The 23,909-nt window shown below is 42.9% G+C and overlaps 1 protein-coding gene across 1 annotated transcript in view; it reads left to right on the top strand.

The window, feature by feature from the left end:
* The window catches only part of LOC115682248 (uncharacterized), a 106,723-nt gene that overhangs the window by 2,891 nt on the left and 79,923 nt on the right, over window positions 1–23,909 (top strand). Inside the window, exons 2-4 of the mRNA XM_056313078.1 lie at window positions 10,910–11,592; window positions 11,757–11,987; window positions 13,353–14,039. Of these exons, the coding sequence (XP_056169053.1) occupies window positions 10,939–11,592; window positions 11,757–11,987; window positions 13,353–14,039 (1,572 nt within the window). The 5' untranslated portion in view covers window positions 10,910–10,938. The remainder of the gene's footprint in view (window positions 1–10,909; window positions 11,593–11,756; window positions 11,988–13,352; window positions 14,040–23,909) is intronic.

Raw genomic sequence — 23,909 nt, forward strand, 5'->3', positions numbered from 1 at the left:
GAGCGAACGGGAATGTGATGTTTGAACCACAGTTGGGGAACTTGGGCTTCAAGAGGTTCTGCTTGTGGCGGGGCATCCTGAAGTACATATCCTCCAAGTCCTCAATGCTCTTGTAAAGATTGCCTAAGCTGCCGTCCATGGAGTCGGCTTTCCCGGCTTGAATGCGCTCGAGAGTCGCGATCGGCAAGGCGTGGACGTGGAAGAGGAAGCCCACAAAGTCTTTTCCTGCTTCCGCGAAAACCACTCTCTGCTTGCTCGTGTCGACCACGAGCTTCAGCTTCAACTTTGGTGTTGATTCCATTATCTTCTTTTGCTGAGCAGAGTCTTATTATGTTTCTTTGTTACTGGGAAGTACATATATATAGGGGCTTGGAGGAAGGCAATGAGACAGTAGCGAAGAGTGCATCATGCATTGTTTGGCCTCATCATCTCGAAAAAGAAAAATCAATACATTGGATGATGATGGATAAAAGGGAACTGGGAGGGTTTCATGAATCTAAATATGAATGTTCCTGAGGACATTTATGGTTTAGGATTGCTATGAACTGTGATGGATCGTGTTGAGGCTTTATCTTGTATTCAATCCCTATTGACCTTGACAGATCTTGACTTAGGTGTAGATAACGGAAGGCTTTTTATCTTATCAATTTTGTCGATAAGTATTTCAGAGGCACTTTTTAAGTGATTGATTAAGAAAAATACAGCTTTTCCAATGCACTAACAATTCTCAGTATCATGTGAAATCAATGCTCCGAATATCAAACTATTTCAAATTAAGTACTTAATAATATCTCAAAAATACTTGCTAATAAGATCATTATTGTATATATGAACCAGTTACGAGAATCAACAATGTATTTTATTATTGTCTTGTATCTTCTTTTTCTTCGATACAATTAGCTCGGTAATTTGTTTTTGAGCAATGATCTTTTTTAACGTGACCATAATTTTCACAAGAGCGGCATTGTAGTTTATGTCGAAATTAACAATCAATTTCCGAAGATTTTGTTATATTTTGTTTTTTTTTTGTAAGTTCTCTAAGTTGGATATTTTTCCTTTGAGGTTTCTCCTCCCCTTTTATTTTTCCGCAATCTCTTTCCACCACTTTTAGATTTGTGAGACCATATATATTTTTTAAACTGAAAGGGTTGTACCATAAGTCTTTTTTCACGTGCCTCTATGGAGCCAATAAATTCACACACCAACAATTTTTCTATAGGGGCGACAATAGGATTGTTAGGCGTCACCAATATTTTTTCTACTATCCTTTGATAAGTGATACGATCTCACTATACTCTTATTTGATTTAGTAGGTCTTTTAATTCACCACAATATTGTTGGACAGTATTATAATCTTTCATTTTAGACTTTTTAGCGTTTTCCAATTCCCTTCGATGACCTTGATGGCCTGAACCGTGAGACGTAGTTCATTTTGGGCGTTGAATCTGAAGACGAAATCTCAGGCAATCGAAATAGGAGTTCAGAGACAAAGGCGGGTGCACCGGGTTTCAAGAGAATGTCTTTCTTGGAAGATTTGATGTGCTTAGTTAAGCTTCTCAACGCAGCCGTGGTGCTTGCCTAAACTGCTCACCATCCTGGTTTTCGCGTGGAGCTTGATCACTGTTCCAACCGGCAATGTTAGGATGTGGAAGAGGAAGTCAACAAAGTCCTTCTAACCTTTGGTATATCGTTAAAAAGTTTAAGACTAAATTAGTACAAATACAATAAGTTTTATGATTTTTTTGGTAATTAACCCCTCCCTCGAATTACATAATTGACTTTTCTTTTTCACAAGTATTAAGTGGGAAATATAAGTCTAGCAGGGTAAAGGGCTAAAGACATGGGTTGTAGATCTATATTTTAGAGGTATTAAGATTGTATAAGTCATCAATTTCCATATTTCGGTATAAAACTAAATAATTACTTCCGACTATATTACTGATAGTTCTAATAACACTAAATGGCAAGGCATTTCTTATTCATGTAGGAATTTCTTAATAGAAATAGTGGGTCTTCGATTATATCTCCTCTGAAATGTAAAATATATCTCTCCAATTTTAAAATTACAAAAGAAGAAGAAGAAGAAGAAGATTCATATGAGCTCAATGATTATATACTTTTGAAATTTAGAAATCAAAACTAAATGAAAACTAATGGTAAACGCTACAAGTAAAAAAGGTAAAAATCACCTCAAGAACACACCGAGGGCTAACTTTTAATTAAGAAAAGGGAAAAAGCCACCAAAAAATCTAAATTATGTACACCGTGACATATTTACTCTAATTTTTTTTACACTATAAATCCCAAATTTGTACCCGTGTGATACATTTTGTCACGCTCCGTACCCCACGAAGCGTTAGCATCCCACCTTCGGTCGATAAATTGCGACGTCCCAGGAAGCGTCGCCGACCCACGCCCATACAGAGATCAAGCACAAGCGGAAGTATAAAATAAACAAACCCAGACAATTACAATATGAGCCAATGATAGCTATCCAATAAACAACGATCAACTCAGAAAATATGTACATACTTATATTACTATTTTAAAACTCTTTTTACGGTGGTCACGACAACCAAAAAGGAAACACCAACAGCTGGGAATAACCCAAACAGCCACTTCTCCGTTCTGCTCCGTCCCCACCGGGGTGCATGCTCGACGACTGCTGGATAAAATGCAGTATTCCAAACAGAGGTGGTGACCTCGGCATCCTACTGCTGGGGGTCTGAAAATGTTTCGGTTTACACAACCGTGAGACGAATCTCAGTGAGTTCAACCCCTAAACCTAGGCTAGGCTAGCATGCAATCCTCCTGACCGATAACACATAATCACATTGCAAGTTTACTCATAAATAATTTCTGACCTAGGCCCTCTGGCCCAGATCTCTTACCTGGCTGACCCTGCAGGTTATTCAAAACAATAATATAGTCCAGTCGCATATACGAGCACTCAGTTCACGCGTACGTCAAGCGTATGTTCATGCTCAATAATGATAACATCACGGACTATTTACCGAGTCCCGCACACTCGTATTCTGGCCCACGCATTCTTATGCATGCAAATGTCCACATTCATGTCTCGGCTCACTAGCCCACACTAGCACACTGGGACTTTCTCAATTTATCATTTAATATGACCCGCGTAAAACGCATCAGGTCTCTTTATTTAATCACAACACTTCGTGGCCAGCGTAAATACGCCCCCGGCCCAGTGTCTCTAGCCGACGTCAAAACGCATCAGGCGCAACACCGATCTCCTTACGAACCAGAGCCCACGTAAAACGCATCAGGTTGGTCGTCTTCCGGACGTACCGGGCATCGTCCCGCGTAACATGCATCAGGACGGCACACCCCGCGTAACACGCATCAGGGCGAAATGTGATCACACGAACATACAGCCAATTATTATCTGAACCCCGCGTAAAACGCATCAGTGCATAGTTAGGTGATCACATGCTCATGGCAGGCACGCATTCTCACACTATTTCATCACATGCCTCACTCTTGGCATACGCAATGCGTGTCCATATTATGCAATGCAATGCACCACGAGCACCAACATAATTCAGACACCAAATGTCACAACACGTGCTTAATTGGCCCAATTAATACCGTGTGGCTTAACGTGCGATTCACAAATCAGCAATTCATTGTAAACCAAACAAATGGCCAATCGCACTCCACAAAATCAGCCACACAACATACGACATAGCAGTGCGAAATCAACCACAATTAAGCACAATTGACGTACAATCAGTCAACCCGGGTATACCCGACAATTTCACCAACGAGCTCCTAAATTGATCATTAAACCCCATTATCCTCCCCAATGATTCTCATTAATCCACTAAATTTTTCCGATAATAATTTCTACCAATCAGTCCTCAACCCAGTCTGAAATACGACCTGCTATTATCTAAGCCAGTCCAAAATGCACCGATAATACCTAAACCAGTCCAGGAATAACGCACTATCAGTCCTAATCCGGGTTTAGGAATTTTACTCACCAAATCCGAAGTCACGATGACGGGGAATGGCGGCCGATCACTGGTGAACAGTGAAACCGGCGCGCGAAATTCCCGGCGACGCGTACGGACGGCGTCAACAGCGATCGTACGGACGCGGTGAATAGTACTTCCGTACGGGGACACTGTACGAACAGGTTGGGAACGATGGCCGGCGAGGTGCCGGTGACGGCCGCGACGGGCCGTACGGACGGCCGCGAACAGTGATCGTACGGACGGTGAACAGTACCGTACTGACACTGTACGGACAGGGCTGAGCGCGCGACGTATGGATGAGCTGGGTGTCGACAGAACGGCGATCGGAGCTCCGGCGAAGCTCCGGCAGTACTGTTTGCAGAACGGAAGAGAGAGAAAAAGAGGGAGAAAGAGAGAGAGAAAGGGGTCGGACTGAGGCGAGGCTGTGACTGGGGGCTGTGGTGGTCGACGGCAGGGCACGGCGGCCGGCGGCGGCGCTCCGGTGACCGGCGATGTGCTCCGGCAAGGGAGAAAATGAGGGAAAAAGAAAGAAAAAAGGAGAGGAAGGGGCTGTTCTGGTGGTTCTGCCGAATGGGGGAGCTGAGGAGAGAGAGAGAGGGTTTAATTCTGGTCAAACATGGTAGACTAGGGGTGCCAAGTGTCGCCCATCCGCAAAAATGACTAAAATGCCCCTAATCCAATGGTTCCTATGCATTCTTATCCAAAAAGTGGAGGGTAAAATGGTCAATGGCCCCCAATAATGCAGCTGATAATTATCCATAATTATCCCAAATTATCCCAAAAAATTCGGACCAAAAATTAGCCCAGGGGCAAAATCGTCATTTTTCCGGTCCCGGGGCGAAATTCCAATTTTCGCACATACGCGTTCCATATATGCGTGGCCAACCTTATATGGCATCGGAATCGCGAAATTCACTTTTTTAAGCCCCCGAAAATCGACTGCAAAGTTTCGGGAATAAAATAATATTATTTTTTCAATTTTTGTCGAAATTCCAGTTTTTGTCCAAAACGACTCCTGGTATGCATGGCCACCCAAAAATGGCATCGGCCTCGAAAAATAACCTCATTTGGCCTCGAAAAGCAACGCTGGCGTCCCGAGGGGCAAAATCGTAATTTTTCACCCCCAGACCGAAATTCCAATTTTTAATCGTACTAACTCCAAACATGTATGGCCAGCGTAATATGACGTCAGATTCCCAAAAATAGTCTCTTAAGCCTTTGAAAATCGACATCATAATCCGGGCCCAATTCCGTGAACAATACTCGCTAAACTTTCAATTTCAGGGTCTCTCACTAACGGGCGGCTGTTTAGAGATTACGCGTATCGACCTAGGGCTATCCGTATTGTAATGGTCCAGATCTTTGAGAGAATGAGAAATTATCACTAGTTCCAGAGGTCACGATCGTTCGATTTAAGTTCAGGACTGATTGGCCACGTGTACTTTCGATCTTGCAGAATCACCCGCGTCCCTTTTGTACATCGTAGGTGTCACGTCCCGCAGCCTACGAGCACGCAATCATCCCTCGATGGTCGATCATTGAATGCGACGTCCTAGGCACGTCGCCGACCCAACCTAAACATCAGAGATTAGGCACGCACGGAATCAAATAAAAACAACCCAGACAATTAATAATGACAAGGGGTAGCAATAACACGAAACAATAATTCCAAATACACAACATCAAAAGGAACAGTGGTGGGATATCCTACTTCGCTAACAAAATATGAGGTAACTTGACCCGTCCTCCATCCCCGAGATACCCTGGTGGCGTCTCCAATCAATCACGGTCGCAGATCTGAAAATGGTTATATAATAACCGTGAGAACGAGTCTCAATAAGCAACCCCCTATACCCCACATAGGCCAATGCGTACCCAGACAAGTCGTACACGCAATCTACCCTATAACATATAAAATTCGCATCGTTGTACTTACCTTGTCATCAAGCCCATGCCAACTCTGCACGTTAGTTACAACGTGATAATGCAATAATAGTAATTTAATAACACATCCCAATCGCTCAAACACCAACCACACTCGCACTCAATCAATCCAATTAACTCAACCACACATCCAACCAGCCAATTCAATTACATGCTCAACCAGTCAATTCAATCACACTGAAATCGCATGCATGGCCGAACATCTTTCTCACAACCCGCGCCACTGTGCCTCAAGTCTATTCTCATTGCCCGCGCCACTGCGCCTCAAGCCCATTTGGCACACCGGTCATTCATGCTTTCACACGGACCGCCGTCAACACATCCCAAGTCCGTAGCCCTCCGATCAATCCGGGCTCAATTCTAATGACCGACGTAAACACGTCCCGGTCCAACACACCTTTAACGGGCCACCGTCAACACGTCTCAAGCCCGCATCCATTTGGCACACCGGCCATTCATGCCTTCACACGGACCGCCGTCAACACGTCCCAAGTCCGTAGCCCTCCGATCAATCCGGGCTTATAATCGACAGGCATGCACACGCCATTCAATTCAATCAATTTCACGCCAATTCGCCACGTCAATCCACAAACCCGACGTTCAAGTCGGCCACGTACGATCGCCCAAATCATGCATATTATTTTATCCAATCCAATTAGCACAATTATATCATAATATAATTAAATTAAATCACGCTCTAACCGTTCTAAACCCGAGACAAGTTATAAAATACCAAAAGTACTAAATAAGGTTTAGAAAGTCACTTACTTCAATATGGCCCGGGAAAAACCCGCACGGGCTCAAAACAGGCGGATGAACAGTAAACGGGCCGGATGAACAGTACGGGCGGATGAACAGTGACGGCCGGAGCTCGGCCACAGCCCGGGCAACGACGGGAACGGCTTGGGCGAGCTGGTTGGCTGTCCGGCCACGGTGGGGCACGCTCGGCCGACGAGCTAGCTAGCCGGCTGGCTGGCTGGCGAGCTACGGCGGGCGACGGCGACGACGAGCGGCTGCTGGTCTGGGCGGAAGGCCACGCTCGTGGTCGGCTCGGGCGAGGACGGTCGGGGCGATGGCGGTGCTGGGCGGCCAAGGCGGCTAATACGGCGGAGGCTGGTGGCAGAGGGAGCTGGGTGGCGGTGGTGGAAGCGGCGGCGACCGGCACGGCGGCGTGCGGCGATCGCGGGGACGAGCTCACTGCTCGCGCGAACAGGGGGAAGGAGGTCAGCCAGGTCGGGAGGGGGAGTCGGCTGGTCAGACGGCGCGGCAGGGTGACGCATCGGCGACTCGCGGAGGTCGGGCGGCAGAAGACGGGCCGACGAGCGACTAGGCAGCGCCGAACCGCGGCGGACGCGACGGCGATCTACTGCTGCTGTGCGCGACGCGAAGGAGAAGAGCAGCCGAGTCGAGGGAAGGTGGCCGGACGGCGACGCGGCGGCCCGACGAGCGGCGGCGGCGCGCAGCGAGGCAGTCCAGTCGGCGAGCAGGTCGGGCAGCAGAAGAAGAAGAATCAGAAGCCATGGCGTCGGGGGAGAGAAGGGAGAGAAGAAGAAGAAGAAGAAAAAGAGAAAAAGGAGAGAGAGAGAGAGAAAAGGAGGAGAGAGAGTCTGACAAGGGGGAAAAACGTGTGCACAGCAGCAACGCGGCAGAGAGGACAGAGAGAGAGAGAGGGGTGGGGGGCGGGGGGTGGGGGGGCCATCGTGCGCGGCCGAAGGGGAGGAGAGAGAGAAAGAAAGAGGGAGGAAGAGAGATAGAAAAAATTAAATGTTCATTCAAATAATTCATCCTAAAACTCCGAGAAATTCGACACCAAAATTTGGGTTCTAATTAACGGTCAAATTCAATCAAGTGCGTTTTTAGCGAAATCTCAATTTTAAAATAATAAGCGGGAGTGATCAGTTCCCGGGCGAGATTTTACTATAAGCACATTGACGAATTACACGTTTTATAAATCCCAAAAATGGGCCGAAATTCGGAATGTCACGGTAGGCCTTGGCCAAATCCAATCCATTACCCTTTCCTACGATCGACTCACGTTGGCCCAAAATATTCCCTCAGCGTCGCTCATGATCGGTGTCCGTTTCACGATAGGGTCCCCGGTCCACGTACCGGTTTCTAGTTAGGCATACCCAATTGGTTAGTATCCCGAGAGTGATCAGCTCTGGGCGAGACTTACTAAAATGAAATGCGAAATAATATCAGCATTATTGATCCTGGAATTACATCGAAATTCGGGCTATTACACATTTACCATCTGTCAAAATTCTGTTAATAAGAACCGTTAAAAATATGTCTATATAAATGCTAGAAAGCAAACAGCATTGACATAATGCCCATGTGGCTTAAATGAGATAAAAACGACATTGTTTTAGTTGAAAAATCATCTACATAAGTGCAAATTTGGGATTAAATATTTAAAGTAAATGTCTTATGGTAGGTATAATTTGGGATTTTTGATGTCACAAAAAAAAATTCAGGGCAAATGTGTTACGATAAGCATATGAGATTTTTTGTAACATTTTCCCTTAAGAAAAAGATATAAAAAAAAGAGTAAAAAGAAGAAGAAGGAGAAGAAGAAGAAGAAAACATATGAAGGAGAGAGGAAGGGTAAGGGAAGGATAAGTGGCCGCGGGGCCACCACCACCTCGCTTTTCCCTGGCACCTTTCTTCGAAGCCACCGCCGACGTCAAACATCACGACATGGTGTTAAGTTAAATCGCTGCTTCGGCACTTTTTGCATCCACATATTCGAAAGAAAAGCAACACCAAAAAAAAAACATATAATTTATGAATCTACTGTAGTAAAAAGGATCATTATCCCAACACCAAGAGGTCAGGAAATTTAAATTTTTCATTTTTAATTAGATCTTAAGCCGATCTTATTTTTTCCGGACATATCTAATTGAAAAATCCTTGCACATTTTGCAGACCAAACATATGATATCAGTCATCAAGATTTATTTTTAATTGAAAAAGATTACACTAACACAATCAAATCCTAAATGATAAAAGCATGTGGGCTTTGCCGATCACGGCCTGGTTAGGACTATCAACCGGAATAAAACTCGAACTTCATGCAAAACCTAGTTAAAATGCAATTTTGATAAAAAAAAAAAAAAAACTTAAAAGTGCCCTGTCAACATCGGGTTAATACATTGTTGTTCCCTCCTAAGTGATGGTTGACGATTGCCTAGGAGTTCATCGCCACTAGGGAGCCTTTGCGGCCTGTCCCCTCCAATCGGCGCAGGCTCTACAGACGCATTTTTAATTTTAACGTGTCAGTGCTCGCACGCTACAGCCTCCTTATTAGGACAATATCTTTTTCTAGTCTCGTCCCTGGCTATACCTTCTATGTTCTTAACACCCCGAGGTCTGGACGAAACCTTTTAAGGACATGCATAGGTCTAATTGACAACAAATGAGCAGCTTGCGAACAGAGTCGTGCCGAAAATTGTTTGGAGAAGACCCCATTGCGAAGACTTGCTCAAGAAGCACCTCCAGCACTGTGCTACAGCTAAAAACTTCGCCACGAAGACCCCGTCTCGATAGTTTTCTCTCTTTCCCGTCTCTGACCCAAAAAGAAAAGGAGTCGTCTTTTTCAAAAGCCCCCGCCTTTTCCCGAACTCCGCTATAAAAGAGGCGAAGCTCTCTGTCTGTGACCAAGACTTCGAGAAGAAGAAGCAGAAGCAGCAGCTCTTGTATTTGCAGGGTCGAAGCGACGATCCAGAGGTGCGCATTTCGTTCTTACTCTGTGTTTTATGAGCTCAATTTACAATTCTTCTTTGTGGGCATTAAGAGCGGCTCGCTTGAACTTGCCACATTGTGATCTGATTGACGCTCTTGCGAGTCTGTGCTAGCAGAAAGATATGGAACTAGACATGCTCTCGTTTTTTTGTTACTCCCATGATTGTAGAGCGAAGCTTCCACATGTGGACATGCATCGCTGATGATTTTCCGCAGCAGGAGTTGTTTTTAGAGTATCATATAGTTTCTAACTTTTTGCACATTCACTTATCCAACGAAAAGAAAACAAACTGTTGCGTATCTCTCCATTTTCTCTTGTTTTCCGTTGAGACGGCCTCACGATTGCTCTCTCTATAAGTCCAGCTTGATTTTTAAATATTTCGGTGAATTTGTGATGATCTGGCGTGATTGACTTGGATCAAAAGCATAGAGCGGTGATCGACGATAGACCCGACCATGGGTCTAACAACCCATGTGCCCGCAGGCCTAGCCCGAGTCATAAGAGCCCGCAAAGTCATTCTTGGATAGGTTTAGACAAGGGCATTTACCGAGAAAATTCGGTTAGGCCAATTTTAACATTTTTACGTAAAAATACTATCATTGGTGTTCTAGGGCGAAAATTTAGGCTTGACGTTCCCATCAATTATCACCTCTGCTATTCAGCAGATGTCTAACTCAATTGTCATTTCGCGCAGGCCTAGATGCCATTGCTCATGTTTTTTTCTTAATGTGATATCGAACATGCTTAAGTTCACTTCGCTCCATCATTGGACCCTGATCATCGACCCTCGTTGGTTCTGTGCTTCAAATGATGTCATTTGTCTTCGACATCATGGAGAGAATTAAAACTGGGAGGAAAAACTAGTGAAGTTCTGGAACCAGAACCAAAAGGAAGTTCTGGGATTTATGGTGCGGTAACGTTTATACATGGAGCAAGACCTGTACTATATAGTCTTAATGTTGGATGATTTTCTCGTATGATTATGCCCCGTCGCCATCAACACAGGATAAAGAGGCACGGAGTAATGATCATTGAAATATTAAATGCTGGAAGAATTCAGTACAGATGATTTGCACAGTTTTATCTGCATTTCGATGAATCTCTTACTTTGAAGAGTCATGTAGTAGGATGGAAACTTTGATTTTCTTTAACCAAACAGCAGCCTAATTCACTCCGTGTTATAGTGAAACTATGGATTAAAACTGTCTTATTGGTACAGTTAATTCTCTGCACAGACCAAGTCCGAGCATGGCAGCAACCAAGATGAGTTTGAAGCTTCTTGTCGACAAGAGAAACCAGACCGTGCTCTTTGCCGAAGCCGGAAAGGACTTTGTGGGTTTCCTTTTCCATTGTCTGGCTTTGCCAGTCGGAACTATTATGAGTCTTCTCGCGAAAGCAGGCACGGTGGGTGGCTTCTGCAATCTTTACATGAGTGTCGAGAATCTCGGTGACACATACATTAAACCTAGAGAGAGAGATGCTCTTTTGAATCCTAAAGCACTGAGCTCTGGTCCAGATGTTCTGCTCTTCTTGTTGCCCGAAGCTCTGCCTTCTGTGCCAATTACCTACTACACTTGTCCTCGTATTTCCAGCGATTTCTTCAGTGTAAACAATTCATGCCGTAGCTGTGTGACGGGTTCCCCTTCTACAAGATGTCCTGGTTGCAACGAAACGATGAGCAAGAAATTGTCATGGGTTGTGGGACCAGGTGCTGATGCCGCATCCTCGGCTGAGGTACCCGGTGCGGAGGGTGGTTATGTGAGCAGCGTCATGTACATGGTGATGGACGATCTGGTTGTGAAGCCCATGTCCCCCATCTCTGGCATCACTCTCCTCAAGAGGTTCAATGTGCACGAAATCGAGGATCTTGAAGAGAAGGTGGTCGACTTCGGCTTGGATGAGGTAAGGCCTGCAGAACTCGCAACCTCTTACATTTATCATTCAGTTCTGAATATGTGAGCTATTGCAAAAGTGCTATTGCCATTTCCTATAAATGCAGCCGCGGTGTCCTTTCTCAAGGTGCCCCTTTTGCTTACTTGTCTTGTGCTATTGTGATCTTTGCTCAGGCCGTAAAGTTGTTGAACGCTTCGTTGCACTCCAAAACGGTTCTCACGGACATATTCAGCGGGAGGGAATCAGCGAAACACTACTCTTCAACTCTAGAAACTAGTCTTTGTTATATATTTGCTTGCTGGGGTAGTTTATACATGCTGGTTTGTAAGATGCTGATGAAGCTATTCAATCCCCATCGAGAATTCGACCAAAAAAAAAAATCCCCATTGAGAAAATTAGTTTCGGTTATATATGAGCTAACTCAGAAATCAGTTTCTGGCGATGATTGATCTGTGGTCCTATGTTGTGTAAGATGTATGTCGCCTCTAATGTACTTATGCTTGTCAAGTTGCCCAAATGTGTTTTATGTGAATAGATCCGTCGGTTCACGAAATTGATATATCTACTATGAACTGCCATCCCAAAGAAAATGAAAACATCTGCGAGATAAGTGTGACAATCACACGATTAGTAAGTAATTATAAGGTATCGCCAAAATTCCTCTGTTACTACTGCATTGCTGTAGACAAGCTAGGGTCTGTAATACAAGGGACTGATCGTAGCCAAATCATTTCGGCCTTTCTTGGCAAGGAAGACATCGGTTAGAACTGTCTTGAACAGTAACAATGCCTCCGGCAGCAATTCTCCCTGCCAAAGGAACCACCAAAGGGTATGAACGATGATAATTGTCGTTGACTGAACATACTGTAAATTCTAAGAGAAATTAAAGAAATCATGACCACATGCATCGTCTAAATTTTGTTCGAGGCTCTTTAGTCCAGTACTCACCAATTAGATCAGTTGTGAGGATAAAACCAACTGCCGTACATGTGGTGAAAGACGGAAAAAAAAGCAGTCATCCAAGAACTAGCCAGGAAAACAAATGTAGTTCAATTCGGCTTACCTTGTCTGCCCCAAAATCAATAAACTTGTCCACAATCATGGCAGCCTTGTCCTTGAACATGGCAATGCACGACAGAGTAATCATTGGCTTCACCATCAGATCGTCCATCACCACATACTTCACCAGCTGTTTCACATAACCACTCTCCCTGGTTGGCACTTCAACGAAAACTACTCTTCGGTCCATGATGGCGTCGCAAGGACAACATTTCACGGAAGGGTCGTAGGCGACCTTCCTACCATAATAGGAAGGCAATAAAAGAGTGACCGGGAATGTGATGTTTGAACCACGGTCGGGGAAATTGGGCTTCAAGAGGCTCTGCTTGTGGTGGGGCATCATGTAGAACACATCCTCCTGGTCCTCAAAGCTCTTGTAAAGATTGCCTAAGCTGCTGTCCATGGAGTCGGCTTTCCCGGCTTGAATGTGTGCGAGAGTCATGATCGGCAAGGCGTGGACATGGAAGAGGAAGTCCACAAAGTCTTTTCCGGCTTCCGTAAAAACCGTTCTTTGCTGGTAAATCCATGATCGGCAAGGCGTGGACATGGAAAATCTGGAGGTTGATTTGTAACATTGTCCTTTCTTTATTCTTATTGCATTTGGTAAATCCATGTTCCGTACTTTTTAGGATCTTATAGTTAAGGAAGTTTCACATTGCCTGCAACCAAGCCCGTCGAAGTTCAATTTGGCTTTAATCTCAGTAATATAGGAAGGAAGGTATTTTTTAGATTGGTCTAATTCTCTTGACAGGTCAAGAACAAAAACAAGCATGGCAGCAACCAAGATGAGCTTGAAGCTTCTTGTTGACAAGAGAAGCCATACGGTGCTTTTTGCTGAAGCTGGAAAGGACTTTGTGGATTTCCTTTTCCACTGTTTGGCTTTACCAGTTGGAACTGCTATTAGTTTTCTCACCAACGCATGCACAGCAGGTAGCTTAGGCAACCTCTATAAGAGTATTGAGAATCTCAATGACATATATTTAAAACCTAACCAGAAAGAGACTCTGTTGAAGCCCAAGCTACCAAGCAGTGGTCCAGAGTTCCCGTTATTATTACCTGAAGCTTCATCTTCTGCACCAACTAACTACTACAGATGCTCTAATTCTTCAGCTTCAAAATGTAACTACATCACTGATGCCCCCTCAGCAAAATGCCCTTATTGCGGTTACAGTATGAGTACCAGACTTTCATGGGTTGTTGGGCCAGCTGCGTCATCCTCGTCTGAGGCATCTGGCGGTGAGGGTGGTTATGTGAAAGGCATTGTAACATACATGGTGATGGATGATCTGGTCGTGAAGCCTATGTCCACCATTTCTTGTATTACTCTCATCAACAAGTTCAATGTGCAGGAAATTGGGGATCTTGAAGAGAAGGTGATAAATTTTGGGATGGATGAGGTAAGGCCTGCAACCCCTTTCTAATATTCTATATCTATTTATTCAATTCTAGGCTTGAAATTATTTGTTGCTTTTACCTCATGTTCCAGGACTTACTACAGTAACAAATTGAAAAGTTAGCAGATGGATTCTAAATTTCTCACTAGAGAGACACGTGCTTGTCTGCCCGACTTGCGTGCATCAAATGCATGATGTAGGTGCTGGAATTGTTGTATTCAAATATCAAAGAAAAAACCCAAGTAATGCCTTACTATTCTAGACTATAGTTCTACAAAAGATAAGTGGTATTGTTAAGCAACTCTTTGTGCTTTATGTTGAGAAACTTCAACGGATGTGTTGCCTCCATCAGATTTCATTTTTGGCGTTGGAAATTACGAAAAACCTAAATTTTTGTTCCTAAAGAATATGTAAAATTTGTAAAAGGTTGAGGCAAATTAAGTCTTGGTTTTCCTAAGGGGAGGAAATGATCAGACTTAAAGGTTGAATTTTTTGTTCATGTAGCGTTGCCCATACACTAGGCCTCTGTTGGCCTGTAGACTGTAATTGCGCAAGTGGCTGTAGAAAATTGTTTCTCAGGTTTGGAGACTGACCTTAGTGTATTGAACAATCGACACATTCTCTGGAAAATTCTAGCTCTGTTCTATATACTATAATATGTACCTGGAGCTTCTGCATTCTTGTTCAAGTATCAATGCTTGGAATGCCTAAAGCTATTGATAAGGGTCATGTTAACGATGCGAGGCACGTGTTAAACATACTTTACATGGAATAGTTTATTTTTTAAAACATCGATTGCACATAACACGATAATAGATAGTGCACTGGAAACTGTAAAGTTTGTTTAGTTGGGTGTTTAATTGCTCTTGCGACACTCTATAACAAACTTTCTCAAAAGAAGTCCTGTTAGAAATTTCCAGTATATCAAACTTGTCTGATGGACTTCTGATGGCCGTCATATTTTCGTTTCCAACAGTCCACCTTGAGTTGGTGGAATGTGCAGTTGCCTCATGTTGTTATTTAAAAGCAACTGGTGCCCATGCATGCACATATCCCACCTGTGCACCTTCAAATATGATAGCTCAACTACTTTAACCATCATCTTTCACTGTGATAGCTTCCTCGATCAATTCTGACAGAATAGTTTCTGAATTCCGCTATCCATTCAACCCATATTGTAACATAAGCTGAATGTGCCTAAGTTCAGTTTTGTTGTTTGGATGCACATGTCTTAAATAGATTACCTACATTTGATAATCTGAAGAGCTGGATTCTGATGTTGACATCCACTGTTTTTTAGCATGTAAAATTCATGATGAGTCTTGTAGACATCTATCATCTTTAGTGTTACGGGGGCTGATCTGGACTTTGGAGCAGGTTGCCGGAATTATGCTGCATTATAAGACAAGTGGGTGATTGAGATTTTGAGCTGAATTAGGCTGTAGTGGAGTTAAAGTATGCAAACTTGCTTTGGATGGGTCTATCAGAATGGGTTATATGACTTGCGAAGAGTGCCCTGATGTCGATGAAATTGCTAAGAATGTGGTCTTTGCAGTTAAAACTGGGTTGGAATGTTATGTCGGTCTAGGAAGAGATATTAAGCCTTTTATTCATGGAGACGTTAGTGAAAATTGGATGATCATTGAATAACATGTATAAGCGATGTTAGAGGTTGTTCTGATGATAGTTAAGAGATTTCAGTGAGCTATTGCTGGGATCTGGGTGAGAGTAATGTTGCCATTGACTATTTGTCAGATTTATGCATTCCAACTTGCGCTACGAGTCTCTCATCTGTTACGGTTGCACTGCTCACATTTCAAAAGGTTTAGTGATATCCTACCCCGACACGAACAAGGGGTTGGGCTTAGAAAAAGAACAAGATCCATTGTTGGATCTCTTCATGACAAGATGTTCGTCAGGAAAAGAAGAATTTGCTATTGGAGGAGACTTTTTAGATCACTCCAAGGATGATAATTCATAGTTAAGGGATAGTGTGCGTCAGATTTCTTTCTAAATTAATCTTCACGACTTGTTAGTTTCTTAACTTAAGATAGCTAATAAGGTCCGGATTTTTACTTGTAATTCGAAAATATGTTTTTTTTTTTTTTGTTCAGAATTCGAAACTATGTTTGAGGACCTAATTCTCTATGCTATTTTAGTACCCTGACAATTCACTACCCATGGCTGCGAAATGTCCGGTGAAAGCTTCTGATTCTCTTGTTATCTGGTTTGTGGGCCATAAAGCTGTTGAATGCTTCTTTGCACTCCAAGAAGGTGCTCACAGACATATACTTCAGCGAGGAGGAAGCATCTGGATGATGATCCTTTTCAAGTTAATTCGTTTATGATATTTCTCTATTAATGGCTTTATGTAGTGTATTTGCTTTAGCAATATTGTGAGATTTCGGTGAGGCCACTAAATCCAATTGTAAGAGTACGATCGCAAAGTACGCTTTTTTTTTTCCAGTGATTATCAGTCTGGTGCTTTGGTTTATGAGAATGTCATCTTTAAATGTATCTGTCCTTGTCAAGATGCAATGGTTGTGTCAACGATTGGATCCATAGGTTGCACAAAATTGAGAAATTAATGGTCGGTTAACTCCATTCTGAAAGAATCAAAACGTTCAGTAATGCAGCGGCAATATCACTTGGGTCTTTCTTGGACTGTGATGAATCCTCCAGCAGCTTTCTTCCTTATCAGCAAACTACAGAAAGTAAAAGTTGCCGAGATTGAGCCGTGTGGCATATTCACGTGCGAGCTTTACCTTTTTATGGTCATTTATAAAATCTCTAATCTTAACAATTCTCTAATTCTTATGCGAATTTTGGTAATAAATCTCCGAACAATGTACCAGAAATAATGCATTTATGGTTATTTTGGTAATAAATTCTAGCAAATCTCTAATATATTTAGTGATAATCTTTATTCGTGTACAAGAAATAACAGAGTTATGCTTATTGTAACAGCCCGAATTTCGACGTAATTCCGGGATCAATAAAATTGACAATATTTCGCATTTCATTTAGTAAGTCTCGCCCAGAGCTGATCACTCTCGGGATACTAACCAATGGGGTATGGCTAACTAGGAAACGGTACGTGGACCGGGGACTCGACAGTGAACGGGACACCGATCTCGAGATACGATGAGTGAATATTTTGGGCCAACGTGGGCCGATCTTAGGAAAGGTGATGGATTTGGTTTGGCCAAGGCCAACGATGTACAATCGGATCGCAGGTGATTCTGCAAGACCGAAAGTGCACGTGGCCAACCAGTCCTGAACCTAAACCGAACGATCGTGATCTTTGGAACTAATGATAATTTCTCATTCTCTCAATGATCGGGACCGTCGTAATTCGAATAACCCTAGGTCGATACGCGTATGTCCTAAACAGCCGTCCGTTAGTGAGAGACCCTGAAATTGGAAATTGAGCGAGTTTTGATCACGAAATTGGGCCTGGATTTCGATGTTGATTTTCGAAGGCTTAAGAGACTATTTTTGGGAATCTGACGTCATATTACGCTGGCCACACACGTTTGGAGTTAGTACGAGCAAAAAGTGGAATTTCGGTCCGGGGGTGAAAAATTACGGTTTTGCCCCTGTGGGCACCGAGGCTGGATTCGGAGGCCGTTTGAGGTTATTTTTCGCGGCCAAGGTCATTTTGGGGTGGCCATGCACATTTAGAGTGGTTTTGGCCAAAAATTGGAATTTCAACAAAAATTGGAAAAATAATATTATTTTATTCCCGAAACTTCGCAGTCGATTTTCGAGGGCTTAGAAAGTAAATTTCGCGAATCCGACGCCATATTATGTTGGCCACGCACATATGGAACACGTATGTGCGAAAATTGGAATTTCGCCCCGGGACCGGAAAAATGACGGTTTTGCCCCTGGGCCGTTTTCGAGTCCGAATTTTTGGGAAATTTTTGGGATAAGTAACTGTGGTTATCAGCTGCATTATTGGCACCAAAGACCCAATTGCCCCTCAATTATTTAAGCCTATCTCTTTAGAACCGTTAGATTAGGGGCGTTTTGGTCATTTTTCACGGATCGGCGACACGTGGCACTTTGGGCTGCTTTATTTGACCAAGTTGGACTGTTTTCTCTCTCCTCAGCCCTCCCTCACGGCAGAACCAGCCCCCACCAGCAGCTTCTCTTCCATTTTCCTCTCTTTTTCTCCATTTTCTCTCTTGGTTTTGGCTTCGCCGGAGTTTGCCGCCGGCCACCGGAGTGCCGCTGCCGACCGCCGTGCCCCGCCGTCGACCACATAGTCCCCCAGCTTCAGCCTCGCCCCTGTCCAGCCCTTTTCTCTCTCCCTCTCCCTTTCTCTCTCTTTCTCCCTCTTTTTCTCTTTCCCGTCCGGCAAAAAGGGTCGCCGGAGCTTCGCCACGGAGCTCGGATCGCTGTTCCGTCACCACCCAGCCGTCCAGCCTCGCCGTGCGTCGCCATCCAGCCCTGTCCCGTACGGTGTCCGTACGACTGTTCATCGCGTCCCCGTACGGATCACTGTTCATCTCGACCGTACGGCCGTCGCGGCCGTCACCGGCACTTTGCCGGCCACCGTTTTTCCGCCCCGTCCGTACAAGCCCGTACCGCCGTGAACAGTACTCCGTGAATAGTACTCCGTGAACAGTGCGCGTGAACAGCACCGCGTGAACAGTATGCGCCCGGGAATTCCGCCGCCGGTTTCACTGTTCATCAGTGATCGGCCGCCGTTCCTCGTCGTCGTGATCTTGAATTAAGTGAGTAAAATTCCTAAACCCGGATTAGGACTGTTAGTGCATTTTTCTGGACTAGTTTAGGTATTATCGGTACAATTTAGACTGGCTTAGATGGTATCAGTGTGTATTTCAGACTGGGTTGAGGACGGATTGGTAGAAATTATCATTGGGAAATTTAGTGGATTAATGAGAATTAATTGGGGAGATTAATTGGATTAAATGACCAATTTAGGAGCCCGTTGGAAAATTACCGGGTATGTCCGGGTTGACTGATTGTACGTCAATTGTGCTTAATTGTGATTGATTTCGTACTGGTATGTCGTATGTGGTGTGGCTGATTTTATGGAGTGCGATTGGCCATTGTTTGGTTTACAATGATTTACTGATTGGTGAATCGCACGTTAGGCCACACGGTATTAATTGGGCCAATTAAGCACGTGTTGTGACATTGGGTGTCTGAATTATATTGGTGCTCGTGGTGCATTGCATTGCATAACATGGACACGCATTGCGTATGCCAAGAGTGAGGCATGTGATGAACTTGCGTGAGAATGCGTGTCTGCCATGAGCATGTGATCACCTAAAATACCCTGAAGCGTTATACGCTGGGTTCAGATAATAATGAGTTGTGTGATCACCTAAGGACCTTTGGGTCATGACCTTCGGGTCGATACCGTCCTCATGCATTTTGAAGCAGGACGATACCCGGTACGTCCGGAAGGCGACCATCCTCATGCACTTTGAAGCAGGCTCTGGTTCGCAAGGAGAACAGTGTTGCGCCTCATGCACTTTGAAGCAGGCTAGAGACACTGGGCCAGATCGGTTGCTGCACCTCATGCACTTTGAAGCAGGCTAGACGCACCGGGCCGTGAATGTTGTTGACTCGAGTCGTAATAAATAATAAATTGGGCGATTGCCAGTGTGCCAGTGTGGGCCAGTGGGCCGGGAAATACACGTGACATGTCGACGACATTTGCATGCATGAACATGCATGGACTGGCATGCGAGTGTGTGAGCCTCGGTGCATGAGCATGTGATTGGCGTACGTGTGATAATATGTGCCACGTACGTGCCGTGATTATTATATATTGAACTGCCTAACCTGCAGGGTCGGAGGATTAATTGATTATTGTTGCACTATGATTTCACTTATTTATTTTCCGGTCAGGGGATTGCATGCTAGCCTAGCCTAGGTTTAGGGGTTGAACTCACTGAGATTCGTCTCACGGTTGTGTAAACCGAAACTTTTCAGACCCCCAGCCGTAGGATGCCGAGGAGAGCGCCTCTTTTTGGTATACCGCAGTTCATCCAGCGGTCATCTAGTGTGCACCCTTGTGGGGACGGACCTGCAGCCATGGTCGAGGAAGCTGAGGAGCCGAAGTGTTTTTCATTGACCCCTTTTGACTGAGTGGCTGCTGACTGTGTGTTTCCTCTGCTGTTGTCTAAATGATTTGTGTAAAAAGTTTCCTATGGTAATACTAGTATACATATTTTCAGAGGTACTGTTTACTTAATGTACTACCTTGGTCTCATGTGTTTTATTGTCAGGGTGTATATATATATTTATATACGTGCTTCTGCATGTGTTTGATCTCTGATTGGGCGTGGGTCGGCGATGCTTCCTGGGAGCGTCGCACCAAAATCGACCGTGACGGGATGTTGTGTTCCAATGGGGTACGGGGCATGACACTTATTTTGGCGATAAACATTTAGAGATATATGTTCATGTATCTATTGATTCTAATTAGACAAAAGATCAAAGATCTATGGCAGCAAAATTCTATTTTGTTCTCAAATCTCTTTTTTTGAATTTGAGTTTTATTACATGGTAATTCTTATGTTTAAAATGAGAATTATTATACAGTGAGCCTCATTGACAGTGATGAAAATCATCGCGGTTTTATTATTACAATTAATTATCACAAAAACAGCTAAATGAATGAATTTGCATCACTTATAGCTGTTGAATTAAGGGCTACGATAAGTTCTCAAGTAACAATATGTAATAATAAAAAAAATTTATAAAAGAAAAAATAAAAGTTAAATATTCACTGATCGCACACATCTCAAAATATATATATTGGAGAATAACATACATATATATAAATTCCCAAAAGAGAATTTTTAATTCCTAGAAAAATTTTATAAAGGAAAAGATAATTGTTTACATTGCGCACAAAAAAAAAGAAATTAAAAGATAATTTCTTATAGCTGTTGATTTTAGGTTTATGATAAGTTGTGAGAGTTTTAATCATTTCAATAAGTTTATACAAGAACAAAATAGGTTTAGAAATTTATGTTATCTAATTGCACATTGATAGTAAAAATTTCAATTATTATGTTGAAAACACATGGTGTTGGGGCTAAGAGGACAACCTAGTTGATATAATAAGTTGTGTGGTGATATGATAAAACTTTTGCAGAATATCAATCAAAGATAGTAACAGATATGAGACAGCGTGTGTGATACTGATAAGTAAATAGAGTGAAGTATGAGAATCACACAACGATATATAATAGTTCGATTTTATATCCAAGCCTACATCCACTCTCAGACTAACAACCTTAACAGCGGCTGGATTCCATTAATAATCAGTAGTGCAAGTTACAACTAGCTAGTGATGTTCTTTTCACTTGATCACACTATCAGGATATATTCACTGTACTTACACTTGTACACTTGACTTTTAGCTATTACAGTGCTAAACCAATACAGAGAGAAACACATAACAAGATTAGAGACGTTTTCTAACTTAGTTTTTACAAGCAGTGTTTAATGTGTCTAACCCTCTACATAGCTTTGCTGCTCCTTATATACTGAAGTCTTCAATATATCCGTAGGAGACCTTCAAGGACACTCAGCTAGTAGTTTGAGAGTTGATGGAGACCTTCTAATAGCATTGGAATTGCTCTTGCAGTTGATTGTCATAGGTTTCCTAAAGTGGAGTCTGCTGCACTATCCTTATGTAGAAAACTGTCAACTGCTTTTCTGATTTCTTTCCTGATTTTTCAGTGACGAAGTCTAGTCCTACGACGGCTATTTTCTATATGATCAACGGTCATATTTCAGCGCATATCTCACCATCACCAGAGTTACTGCATCACTACCATAATTCCATGCACACTATCACCGGTGCTGATTATGAGTAATCTTGCTGACGATGTTCAGTGATGCTTACGCGTTTGTGCTTGAGGATTCTGAACTAGTTCGAGGTTACAAAAATCATGTCCCGCTCAATCTCTTGCCCATGAAAGTCAATTTCATTTAAAAAATTCTAATTATGTACCTGGGCCCTAAATTTTCATCTACCAACGACATCTCTTGTTACGAGGCACGACTTCCCTAGGCTATCATTAGTGGTGTGAGTTTTTCTCTTCCTCATCTGATTATTCTGCTCATGTATCGCATTGTGAATAAGAAGGTTGGAAAATTACCCTATGGAGCCCTCATCTCTCTCATTATGCACGCAAAAGGCATCAACATTTCTTATGATTTCAAGAGAGATAGGATGGTGAATCTTGAAATCGGCAAGGAGATCCTCAAGAAGATGATGCCGAGAGTGACACCTGAAAGATGGGTAAATGTGCGAAATGTGGTTATCCCAATTGAACATGGTAATGATGAGGCTGCCCGGCAAGTGTTGAAGGAAAGCTCAAGGAAGGAGCCAAGAAAGAGAAGAAATAAAAGAAGAAGGCGGCGAAAGCGCCTATGCCAGTCCAAAAGCAAACGACTGCTCGCCCCTCTTCCAGGTTCGAAAGGTCACAATCCCAGGGGGAGCTGCTGCTGCTTAAGGACACTACGGAGGACAAACCTACCACTGCACAACTTCAAGAGGAAATAAGGGAAATCAAAGCCTCTATCAATACTCTTGGGCATTTTCTATTGAAGACAGCAACATTATGGAGTAAATAATTCCTTAAAGAGAGTGTTATCACGCCTTAAAGTCTGACTTCATTGTTCTTCCCGATTGCTTGATATTTCCCCAACAGTATACATGCTAGAGCTCGCAGTTTTCGTTTCTAATCCTTGTGTCGCTTCAAGTTCTTGACCGAGTATACATGCTTGACTGAATTTCGTTGCTGTCCACAATACTTAATATGCATGCTTGACTGAATTTGCTTGTTGTCCGTGATCCAGGGAACCTAGTATATGTGCTCGATGGAATATATGTGCAAGAAGGATGATAAGAGAATGGTTTGCATCGTTAATCCATTTCATGTTGTTGCTCTGTTTTCGCTCATAATGTTTCTCACTCATGAGTATGTGGTTTTGTGTCACTTGACTTGCATCGCATTTTGCTATTTGTGTTAGAAACATCATGAGTACGGTTTCTCTTAATTTGCGTGAAAATTCGTGATGGAGTCCACATTTCACACCACCTTGCTTCAGTGTGGGAAAAATTAAACTTTTGGTTTTATTTAATAGTTGATTTCGGCAATCAGTATACATGCATTAATCCATGTCGATTTCGCATAGTGTCTACGTAGATTCATGTTTAAATCAGGCTTGGATTAATTTCGCTTCGATTCACAGGAGTATGTCCCGTTAGTTTTTTCCGTTGTGCACTAACCTGGTCCTCGTAGGAAGTCTAAGTTTGAAAAAGTCCCAAATTTAGGTCGATGGTTCATCAGTGTGAATTTCCATAAACCCAGGAGTCACGTTGCAAAGTGTGATTTCGGTGTCTAAATTTTGTGTTGCATTTGGCATATAGATAAATTATTGCATATAGATTTTAATTCATATTTATTTCAGGACACAGTTAATTTTTGGCTTTAATTTCGTTTTATAAATTAATAAAATTTTGCATTAGGATTTCATCTAAGTAGCATCTAGGAGATTGTTGCACTGTAGTATTAATTTAGTGCTGTCACATATCTAACAGTCTTTATCTTTGCATCGTTAGAAGTATTGATACTTTTGCATATTGCGGCATTTTAAGATAGGATTTCATGATAATTGCCTTGTTAGAAATATTAGAGTTTCCATGAATAAATATTTTCATGCATTCTAGGAATCTTAGAATGCATCTTCATTAAAATAGAGATCATTAAAAATATAGAGGAGTGCATTTAAGGAAATTTTCATATTCACAAATGGATTCACGCTCTTAATATTGCATTACATCTTAGATTGCATCACGTTTGCATATTT

The sequence above is a fragment of the Syzygium oleosum genome, unplaced genomic scaffold (assembly GCF_021117445.2).
Source record: "Syzygium oleosum isolate NSW1041296 unplaced genomic scaffold, Sole_v2.1 Sole_v2.07, whole genome shotgun sequence".
In the NCBI taxonomy this organism is placed as follows: Eukaryota; Viridiplantae; Streptophyta; class Magnoliopsida; order Myrtales; family Myrtaceae; genus Syzygium; species Syzygium oleosum.